We start from the raw sequence: 12,065 nt of genomic DNA on the forward strand, positions 1-12,065 counted from the left end.
CGAATTTAGAATTATGTTCATTTAAAAAGTTCATTTTCTGATCAGTTCCTTTTAATATTGTGTTCATTTGATGAAATCATCAATTGACGAATTGGATAAGAAATTTATCAACTGGTGGATTGGCACGCAAAATCTTACGATAACGGATGTCACCTCACCAGGGTATGCGGTAAAAAGATCAATACATATGTGTCTAAATGTGAGATATTTCCTGCTTTTCTTATCAAATAGATTGGCCGATTAATTTTCAAACAAAAAAGTGTTTTTAGAAGAAACAAAACAGCCGTAATGACGGCTTTAAACTCCGGTAATTGTCATGGATCAGCCTTTCATAATATATCTAACATAAAATTTAAACGAGTATTGTATCCTAGTAAGTGCAAGTGCAAACGCAAACCAAATCGGGAAATAAAACTGGAAAATCGAACCCAAATATCGCAATTGATCAGATTTACGCACAATTACGTATGGAAAACACTGATTTTAAGAAACTCCTTAAGCAGAGTTTAATAATTGTCGAACGTGAGTTAAGAGAGGCAGATACCTATGCTTTATTATTTATAATCAGACCCGATAGCTACGGACATTTTCGAAATATATTACGGTAAAAGAACTTTGTGGGGGGGGGGGGGCAAACAAAATGTGCACGAGCTCACCCTCCGTATGCAAACACAAAGGAACTTTTCCTCTGAGATTTTTTCGGGAATTATCGACAAAACAGACAGCGAGCTGTCTGTCAGGGTTAAAGGACGCAAGATGAAAATAGTTAAGCGTTTTAAGAGACACGTATATAACGTGTACTAATGATTTTGGTAGAAAACCGGGAAATTGCGATAAATTGATTGATGCAAAAAAGAATTTATAAAAGCTGATTTTTATTGTTGCTATTTATAAATCATACTTCGCCGCAGAGGTCTCCGTACGGGAATTTTTTATCAAACAGACAATGCGCACAGAGTGTACTACAAAGTAAACGGTGAGATACACTCTGGTATAGAATAGCTTCATGAGTGTTATACCAGGATTGAGTTTTATGAGACAAAGCGTTGCTAGTTATAAGGGGTTGACATGGTAATGAGACAGCAGGCTTTAATTTAAGAATTTTGTCGGTGGCAAGGGCTGAACGCCCTGTAAATCAGCAGCCTCTCACCAACTTTTGCTACTACGCAGCTCCTACTTTTTGAAACGCCCACCGCCTTTATGTTCCCGCCCTCTGTCATGATTAATTAACAGACTAGACAAGGTTAGAATTGTTATGAGACAGGCAGTCGGGAACACTATATGAAAAAGCAACTATTGCTTTAACGGCAAATATTTCCCGAACGGAACGGTAGAAAACTTCCCGAAATGGCTAGACTTACCAAATCAGGAAGTTCATTAGTTTCCCGATCGGCAAAGTGGCCTCTGAGCACTCCGCAAATGCCTGTGGAAAGTTAAAAAGTTGTCCCTCTTGTAAAGGAGGGAAATTAAATAATATTCACCAGGTAGTTAAGAAATCCACCGGGTAATCGCTTCTTGATTCTACTTTTCCCTATTCCCAATTAAAAACTTCCCTATTTAAAAACTTTTTTTTGATCGGGAAACAAAAATCTGCTTTGTTTACAAAAATTCTATTCCCCGTTCGGGAACGATGAAAAGTTCTTGACCAAAACGGAAAAGTGATGAAATTTTTAATCTGGAAACAGTTTCCTTTTCGGGTAATTTTCACCATCCCGTTCGGGAAATACTTCCCGTTAAGGCAACAGTTGCCGACTGTGGTACCAACTGACAGGGGTTAAGAGTGACACGAGAGTTTACTTTTTTGACACAGACTTCAAATTTTTATGATAGTACTTGATGCTATTTTCGAACATTGTTACGAGACAGTGGCTGTAATTGTTATGTGACAGGAGTAGTGATTGTTACGAGAAATAGGCTGTGAATAATGTGACATGGGCTGCGAGTATTATGAAGCAGGCCTAGCGAGTGTTACGAGAAAATTGTTGTGCGAGCGGTTGCGGGTGTTTTGAGATAGGAAATTGGTACGAGACAGTTGTTGCAAGTGTTATCAAACTAGTACTAGTACGAGTGATATGAAATATGTAGTCTGGTTGTTACGAGACAAGCGTTGCGAGTTTTATTAGACAGGAGTTGCGAGACATGGTTAATGAGTTTTAAAAGACAAGGGTTGCGAGTGTTTTCAGACAGGGGTTGTAATTTTTCCAGAAAGAGGTTTCGATCACGAGACAAGGTTTACGAGTGTTATAAAAGACAAGCGTTTTGAGTTTTAACAAATCGAGGTTGCAAGTATTGCCAGAAAGAAGATGACAGAGGTTGCAAGTGTTATGAGATAGAGGTTAGGAGTATTACGAGACGGAAGTTCCAAGTGCAACATTAGAGTTAGTTACGAGACAGTGGTTACGATAATTGTGTCAGTGGTTGCGAGCGTTGTGAAACACAATATGAAAGTGTAAGAAAACCAGTGGTGCAAGTTACATGGAACATGACATGCAAATGTTATAAAACAAGGCCTAAAGCACTGTTATTAAACCCGAGAGTTGTGCATTTTGCGAGTCAGTAGCTGTTATGAGTGAGGGATCCGCAGTTTTTACGAGACAATGGTTTCGATTGCTGCAAAAAGGAGCTTCAACATGGCGTTCTAAAGTAACTTTAGAACGCCACGAGCTGCAAGTATTATGACATCAGTTGCGAGACAGGGGGTTGCGAGTTTTATGACACATGAGTTGCGAGTGTTACGAGACAAGGGGATATGAGTATTACAAGACAATGGTTGTGGGCGTTATTGCACATGGGTTTTGTGAGTGGTTGTTAGTGTTTAGAAACAGGGGTTAAAATTATCAATGGTCAAAGCTTGTTCACCGGCATTATGAAAAAAGCAAAACGTTTTGAAGGGGCTGTCCACGGCCTATTCGTTCTAGAGAGGGGGATAGCAGGAATTCAGCCATGAAAAAATTCACTAGTAGCCAAGGGCAATTGATTATATTTTCCGCTCTCTATATTTTTTTAGTTAACCGCTCTGAAAAAGCGCAGCCTGCCTCGGTACATGTTTTTTTTTATAAGCATTGCACTTATAAGCATATCTAGGCTCAGATATGGGGAAAATTAAGTATATGGCAAGCATTACTTGAGCCTACGAAAAATGCTTTTTTCCTGATTTTGGCTTTTGGCTGGAATTTTACGGATTTTCAGTATTTCCCTAAATTTATGCTTTAGATTTAAGCATCCCCTCAAGCAATTTTCAGCCTTATTAAGCTTTCGACCTAAGCATCTCTGAGCCTATTTTCGGATTTTTGTATGCTTATAAAAAAAAACATGTCCTTTCATTCAAATTTATCTTTTTCATGAGGAGGAGGGCGCCAAAAACCAAGTCCCTAAAAAGGACACCATACTCTGCTTGACCACCCCAGAATTTTTTTCTACCACGCAACTGATTAAAATATTTTTCCACCTTTTTCTGCCGCCTGCTTGATCGATTAAATGCAGTAATAAATGGGTGCCCAATGACATAGTCTTCTAGAATTTTTTCAAGTATTAGAGAGCCTCATTTCTGGCAAAAATCAGCATGAAATGAACCATTTTCAAGCAGATAATTAGAATGGAGAAAAATCGAAACTCTTCCCAAACGGCGCAAACCAAGGTTGTGCCAACTTTAGACTTTCAATCACTATATTTGTTATACTAAATTTTTCACCTCACACTCACCGAAGGGGAAATTTTTCCGTCTTCAAAATACTTTTTGATTTCAACATTCTACGTAGCAAATTTATGCCCATAACCTTTCAAATTGGTCTTTTCCAAAAAAAATTTGTGAATATGGGGGAGGGGGTTACCTGGTCTTTCATTCTTCAAAAGTATTGTTAAAGTTAAAACTTTTGAAAAAGAACTTTTAAGAATAAAAGTAAAGGTGCTAAAGTTTCAAAGTAGAATTGTGGATTTGAGCGTTTTTCAAATTCATCCGACATATATAGAAATACAAAAATAATATTATACATACGTTACAAAAAATTCTGATCAAAAACGACACATAAAAACTCATTTTTACACAAAATTAAATAAATTGAAAAAAATACTTGAATTTACAAACTTTAAAATTATAAATAAATTTCTTCTTGCGAACAATAGTCAAATATAGAAAGTTTCTTCGCATCATAAGAACACAGTTTTTTATAAGAAACGGTAAATTGTGGATGGCTCGGCTGTTGTTATATTTTATTCTTACTATGCTTATTTTATTCACTTACTCTCGGGTACCTAATAGCCGTCCCCCCCCCGCTAATTAATTTTTCGAAAATTTTCCACCCAGGATATTCTTATTCCAACCCCCCGCTTATTAATTTTTGGGAAAATGTTCTTGAAAGTTCCCCTCTTTTGTCCTAATTCTGTTGTATTAGCCTCCTTTTCAAAAATCTTCCACCCAGGACATTTTTATTCCAACCCCCCCGCTTATTCCAATCACCCCGGCTATTTTAAGTACCCGAGAGTATTGACTTGGTAAATTAAAATTCTCTTCTAAAATCTGAGGATGGGGGTATTCTTAATTCGACTTCAAGTTTTCACCAAAGAGCCTCTTTCTTCTTACGAAGGTGTTTCTTATAAAAGAAATGAGAAATTGTCAAAATGAACCTGACATTTTAAAGCGCAAGAACTTTTTAGCTCTTTTCCCAGCTGGAACTCAACGTTCATCTAACGTTATATGGACGTTGTGAATATTAGAAAAAGGTTGAAACGACGTTGTGTGCCAGCTGGGTTAGCTTTCATAAAATCTTACGATATCACTGGTAGTTTGATTTTCTCATCACCAAGATTCCTTCGTTTGAAGAAAGCACATGTTTTTAGATGTTGACCGATATGCGGCACTTCATTGTAGGTCCAATGTCGAATGGGCGAAAAACCTGTCGAAAACATTCGAATCTGAAAAACAAGATTTTTGAGAATGAAAATATGTCATGGAGTTAATCAAATTAATCAACAACACAGAAAAGTAAATCAATCTGGCTTCTATCTCTTTCTTTTCGTCAATACACTCTTCTCGAGATGCATAAATTTATTGTTATCCTCGTTTTCAAACAGATTTCATTGCTATGAAATTATACATTTAAACCGATTTAAATTCCCAAAAGGCAAACATTAACTCTAAAACAAAAGTACTTGAAATTCAAAATGTCTCATGAGGTGTAAACAACACAAGTATCATTGTGAATATGTAATTTTATAGCAATGAAATCTGTTTGAAAACGAGGACAACAATAAATTTATGCATCTTGAGAAGAGTGTATTGCCCAACCGATCAAGAAATATAAAAAGACACAATTCCGGAAAAATCAGGCTGCATTTTTTGTTTTTACTTTCCTAATTCTCTCTTAGGGTTACAACGGTTACAAAAAACAACAACAAGTCAAAATAATCTTTCTAAGGCTCGGGCTTCTCTCATGAAAGGTCTAAGAAATTTCTCTAAGGTTAGGGCATTTTTCAAGAATTGTCTCTATCTAAAGATCACTTTATCACCGATTTTGTCGCAAGGTGTCGGTTTTCGGAAGTCATGTCCGAACTTACCCAACATTATTCAACACTTAGTACCCCCTGATTTCAACGTAAGGCTTGCTATTAAAAAAACATACAATATGGTAACAAAAACAACACCAAGAAAAAAGATCATACCTTTTTATCATCTTTCCAGGAGCTGGATCCACATTTCTCATACGTCTTCTTACACCAGCTGACGATAACCAGTCCGGCACGATCAACGATGCTGCAACACAAGTCTTGAAAGAAATAACACGTCTTCGCCAAACAGTTTAAAGATAAATTATCCAAGAAGAACAATACATAAATCAAAAGTTCATTCGGCAAATCGAAAATATGAACATCCTCAGAATTTCCAGTCTTTTTCGTCAAGTTAAAATCGTTGTAAGGCGCTGTGAAGCATGAAAAGTTTTTAAGAAACCGGACGCTGCGGTCCTTAGGTTGAAAGCGGTATTGCGAGTATGGGCACCCAAACTGTGCGAGGGGGCACCGTTGCATGAGCCAGCCGTTGACATGGAAACCAATATCACCGTGGCTATTTTGACAATGCCATTTGTACTGATCTCTACGGAACAACGAGCCGCACGGGAAACGGTAGAGCGGGTACTCATCGTTGTAATATTCTAAACATTCGACGTTAATATTCAATCCGAGCCCGGCACCGTAAGCTTTACAGCCTAAATCATCATGAACTTGTCTTCGGTTATCGATCTCCTCTAACGTGAGCGGATCTTCGTCGTCCTCAAGCCAAGATTTACAAACGGGTTCCGACCCAGTGATGATCTGCTGCTTATAAATATAATTGGTTTTAGCACGGATGTTAGTGTTGGATACATGGTCTTTGTTACCAGCTTCGTGTAATTCTTCATGAAATAATTTATCGCACGTCACGAAAACATTGTTTATTACTTCGTCTTTTGCTTCACTTGTCGGAATGTCTGTCTCTGTTTTGCCACCACTGATAAGCCTTTCCAGATCCTTGATTCGCGTTTTTTCGATCCGCCCGACTTTCTTGTTTAGACTGCTACGTTTCCGAGCACCTGAAAAAAGATCCAATGATAATGGAATATTTCCCAAAACAAAATGCTTGAACTGTGATTCCTTATTCATAAAAAGTAGACTTCAAAACTAAAGTATCAACCCCATCCAAGACAAGGCAAAGATTATTATGTAAAGAAAATTATGCTTCTCAAGCTTTTCAAGACTTGGAAGATTTATTTTCAAGATTATGAAGGTCCCGCCCGTTACACCCTGCATATCATAAGGAAAGTCTTATTTTCAAAGACCGTTTCAGCTTAGACACAGAAAACCATTTCACTAACCTCTAATCATTCGATATCTGTATTCTTTCCTTAATCTTTCTTGATCAGCCAAAGCAAACTCCACATCAAGTTGTCCTTCAACGCTTACAGGATTCCCATCGTGGAATGGTAAACATTGCTCACGAACCTGGTGAATAATTAACAACAATATTACAAAAAGAAATCGATATTGAGTCACGTGAAAAGAATCTAAAGATAATCGTTATTTCGAGCATTGGTTAGTACAAGGGGATCGTGCAAGGAGGTCTCTCTTTGTCTTTATAAATCCATGACTCCCTCTTTTCTCAGCCCAAATTTTTACAAAATATACCAAACAGAATACTTCATAAGCCAGTATCTTAAAGATAAATATAAAGATAAATCACCTAAGAAGATCTACTCTTTTACAACTTTTTCATCCTTTGAATTTTATAGATAGAAAAGGCATCGTTTTGGAATAACTTTGAAATTATAATGTATATACCCCAAAACAGGATTTTAAAGCTAAGATAGTATTTTCATAGCTAAAACTGTAAAGGGGCTTTTTTAGAAAATAAACTACACTGTCTGCACCCAAAAATGTCGGTGAACCCCAAAATGGGGTGCAGACAGTGTTAGAAAATTGTCCCGCATTTTCTGAGGCTGATTAATATCATGATGAGCTGTACTAACCTTGGAGTACAAAGGAGCTCTATTCCAATTGACTGGACAATGTATAACGTTTGCTGGACAAACCTGAATTAAAAGAAACAATAACAAATGATATTTTTATGGACCTACCTGGCTGATCAACAGAAAACATTAAATTCAAAATAAAGAAAGAAAGAAAATCACGAGGAATTCCCGAAAAACCATTAACCGTTTTCCGAATTAACCGTTTTGCATCTTTGTGCCAAAAATCTAAAAAATCCTATGAGCCAATCCTGAGAAAAGCTGGTAACGAACGAAGGGACACATGTTAATTTATAGAAACCAAAAAGGTGATCAAGCCAACTTTAAAAATTTGTTGAGGCTGTAGATATTCTTTCCTGGATCAAAACATAAAAGTTTAATTGAATATTCATTATCTGCCACTGGTCAAAATTTCAAGTTCGTAGCACTCTCCAATCATTAGATATCGGAAAAATATATGTAGATATCGGGGTAAATAAATATTTTAGCGTGATTTCCCTATCGACGATAAAAAGGGATTTCCCCCAAAAAACGAAAATCAGCATTTTAAGGCGAAGAAAATTTGAAAGCTTTAGCCACTTTTTAAAGATCCTTTCTCTCAGTCTTTATGCAAAAAAATCAGAAAAAAATAATAAAGCAATTTCACACAAAGTCCACAAAGATACCCCCTTCTCACAGACCCATCACTGGGACCCCTTTGGAAAAATCAGCCAAAATATCGTCCCCGGTGGAAAATCGTCCTCCAATTTTTGTCCCCCACTTAAAATAATCAAATATATGCTGATCCTCACTGCAAAAATATTATACTATTTTCTCCACTAATTTTTTTTTTGATTTGAAAACAAAAAAATTTAAATCCCCAGCCATAAGAAATGAGAATATTAATCCCCATTGTGTTTCAGTGCGTTGTTTTTACCCCCACTGACTGAAGAGGAGGTGTAAAAAGAATGAATATAATATAATATAACTCAAAGTAATTTGGTGTCTTTACATCGATTTATTCTATTGCACGTATACCTCTAAATGAGTAAGTAATTCAACACTGGTCACTTCAAATGGACATCCGTAAAGCTTATTGACACATGGGCGAATCTGTTCCCTGCACACATGAACATGCTCTTTCTCTTTACATTGGTGGTGTTGCACACCACATTGGTTGGAACAGTACACCATAGGACATTGTTTGAAAATGTGACAGAATAAAGAATAACAGGAAAGACAATGTAGGTGGATGCCTCCTTCTTTTTCAGTAGTTTTATTGCTTGTTGGTGTAACCATGTTTTCCATATTATATACTTTTCTTTTGTTTCATTTCTATTTTAACGCCTAAAATGTACAAAAAAGTGGCCTTATTAAATACGACCAAACAAACTTTTAAACAACATTTTGACCAATTCCTCAATACACTGCCAGACAAACCACTGCTTCCTAATTATTTCAACTTCAGGAGAGCAAATTTATAATAATAATATCATATACTATTGTCGAATGAAGTTAATGAGTTTTATTTCAAAACTAATAGTTTCACGCCGTTGAGACGATCATTAGTTGAAAATAAAATTTAAAAAAACTAAAGTTCGTTTTGAATGTTTACGAAGAACAATGTACGGGAGGTCGTCAGTAGTACGACACTTTCTAGTACGACAGTATAAATGTCCGACGTTGGGTTTGACGAATGCGTCAGTATTCCGACAACAATTTTGTCCGACAACGAGTAAAAAAAAAACATAGAAAAAACGTAATATGAATCGCGGAAGAGGAGTCACATCTTTTATAAAAATCCAAAGTTCCGATTTTGAGGTTAGGCCCGTAAACCCGAATTTTCTTAAATTTTGGTAAGCTTGTTAAGATTAGGCTTTCAAGAGTCAAGAAATTGGATTTAGCTGTTTTTACGACCCTTCTTTAGTGATTTACAACCCTCATTGTTCCTTTATTTCTAATTATGTCAAAATTCCGTCAAAATCAACTTTTATTAACATTATCTCAGTGAAAAACCCTTATTCAACATTTGACACCCAAAAATCTTTCGTTTTCGGACAAAAGTGACGTCGGAAAAAAAGACTTCCAAATTTTAAATTTATTTTATAGATTCGGACTATTTTACTGTCAGACTAGAAAGTGTCGGACTAGTGACATGCACCCCAATGTACTGGCTTCTTTTGACAACAATTGACGTCAGTCTTTCGAATCGTGTTGTTTTAGCGTGAACTTGTTCACGTGGCGGCATTTCGAAATCAGTTCGTTTCTGGAGTGCAACAGCTTGTCAGGCTGCAATTTCAAACTTTTCACTGAGACAAAGTTAAAAGTGACAAAGTGACGCACGGACATGTAACTGTAGGGATAAGCATTCATGTCCCCTCAACGGCTCCTGCTTGGTCGAGCGATCAGTGTATCAAGCGACAGTGACCTGTGACGATGAACCGGAATATGGTGAAAGATTTTATATTGGACTGGCAGAACCCAAATTTAAGAAACGCTTCTCAAACCACAAGTCTTCATTCGCAAATGAGAAGTACGAAAAGGAGACAGTTTTTAAGGAAATTTGGAGGTTGAAACGTAAAAACCGACACCCAATAGATTATTTGGAAAACAATCCGTCGTTGTCCGCCCTTCAACCGTGCCTCGGTAAAATGTTCACTTTGTCTCAGTGAAAAGTTTGAAATTGCAACATTCAACCAGCCCGACAAGCTGTTGAACTCCAGAAGTGAACTGATTTCGAAATGCCGCCACGTGAACAAGTTCACGCTAAAACAACACGATTCGAAAGACTGACGTCAATTGTTGTCAAAAGAAGCCAGTACATTGTTGAACACAATCGAATCGCAATCAAATATTACCCAGGATTTGCCATTCGATTGCTTCAATTACGTTCGATTGTATTCGATTATGTTTGATTGTATTCGATTATGTTCGATAACGTTCAATTGTGTTAGATTTTATTCGCTTTCGTACGGTACATAAGCGCTCGGTCGCCCAGGCTAAAAAGCTCTAATGGGATAAGGGATCCAATTTATGTTAATCGCAATCAAACTCATCGAACATAATCGTAATCAAACGAAATCGAAGATTAATTGAATGTAATTGACAATCAATCGAACCAATCAAACATACTGTAGTCAATATCAATCGAACCAATCAAACATACTGTAGTCAATATCAATTGAACCAATCTAACCTTACAGCCTAGAACAATGTTAAATTTCGTTTTCCTGCAAATTCGTCACATTTTGTCTTGATAGCCTCATACCTACGGAACTTATCCTTAGAGGCAATCGAGCAAGAACAATAGAAAAATTTTTATTTGGCTCTGTAGAAAAATTGTAAAATAGACTTACTTAAATTCTTGCTTAAATTCACAATAATTTTGACCATATGACAGCTTCAGTAAAAACAAGATAAAACTTAATCCAAAAATTGATTTTGCCATGGATCAATGTGGAGTCAGATCACAAACAACAAAATTTTCATTTTTTGAAAAAACTAATATTTCGCTTAACAACAACAGCATCGTCAGGGTGATAGTAGTAATACTGAAAATGTTGAACAAATTTCTAGAAAAATGAAAAATCAACTAGCGGAACAAATTCACAATACTGATTCTTTACCCCAAAACGAAACTTTTCTATTTTGTAAATCTTTCCTTCCTCTTCCCCATACGTAAAATATAGAGTACTTTCGTTCCCCCCCCCCAAACTTGTGAGGGAAAAATGTCAAGACTGCGTGTTGTCCTCGCGGATTTTCCTAGCGTAATTTATTTGTGTGATGTCATAATGTTATTGTTCTCTTCTCAGATTATTACTGACGGCACTTCAATCGCTTACGGGAGTGGACAATGGTTGACAATAGACCGTGACGTATACAACAATTGAATATGACGCGACAAATGAAAGTTCATTATTGGGTGGCTTTAATAACACTCCTGATTTCTTTATTTTTCTAATATATTTTGTTTTTTTGTTTTAGAAAAATGATTATGGTAAAAAATAAGGTTTTACACTATTATTTTTAAATTTGATATTTTAAATGCCTATTCTAAAGAAAAATTGTAATTGGGCGGAAAGAATAAAAACGCCTTTGTTTTGAACGCCCGACCGCCAAAATCCTGGGATTCTGGGACTTCTTGTAAAACGGGGGTTAGACATGAAAACAAAGAACTAAGTAGAATCAACTTTTTCAAACTTAAAATACAATGTAAAATCATCAGTTCATGGATATATCAAACTTTCAAAACAAGGGACCCTACTGTAATGCTGACCCTATGGAAGACACTGGCAGTCCCTCACATTGATTACTGTACGTCAGCTCAGAACACAGGGGGCGTAAAAAGAATGTGAGAGCAAATTGTGCACCTGTTTTTTTGTCAAAAAAGGCTTTTGAAGGGTCTTGGACAGTCAGGGCCTCCTTTCACTTTATCGATATTACGCAAACGGCAGAGTGTGCTAAATTATTTTGGTTTCGCTTTCGATTTCAAACAAAGGTCGTAGCAACAAGGCGCGCGTACATAAGAACGGGGCTGGGTAGAAAAATCTAAACATAGAATTCAAAAAAAATACCGATCATCGTATAGAG

The 12,065-nt window shown here is 36.6% G+C and overlaps 1 protein-coding gene across 1 annotated transcript; it reads right to left on the reverse strand.

The window, feature by feature from the left end:
* Nucleotides 1-3,921: 3,921 nt before the first annotated feature.
* LOC136810731 (F-box only protein 30-like) lies at nucleotides 3,922-8,818 on the reverse strand. Its single transcript, XM_067067332.1, has 5 exons — nucleotides 8,514-8,818; nucleotides 7,497-7,559; nucleotides 6,846-6,972; nucleotides 5,659-6,563; nucleotides 3,922-4,911 (listed from the first exon to the last, which is right to left on the reverse strand). The coding sequence occupies exons 1-5, from the start codon at nucleotides 8,781-8,783 to the stop codon at nucleotides 4,765-4,767; spliced, it is 1,512 nt and encodes a 503-aa protein (XP_066923433.1). The 5' UTR covers nucleotides 8,784-8,818; the 3' UTR covers nucleotides 3,922-4,764.
* Nucleotides 8,819-12,065: the final 3,247 nt, after the last annotated feature.

This window comes from Clytia hemisphaerica, unplaced genomic scaffold, assembly GCF_902728285.1.
Source record: "Clytia hemisphaerica strain Z4C2 unplaced genomic scaffold, Clytia hemisphaerica genome assembly, whole genome shotgun sequence".
In the NCBI taxonomy this organism is placed as follows: domain Eukaryota; kingdom Metazoa; phylum Cnidaria; class Hydrozoa; order Leptothecata; family Clytiidae; genus Clytia; species Clytia hemisphaerica.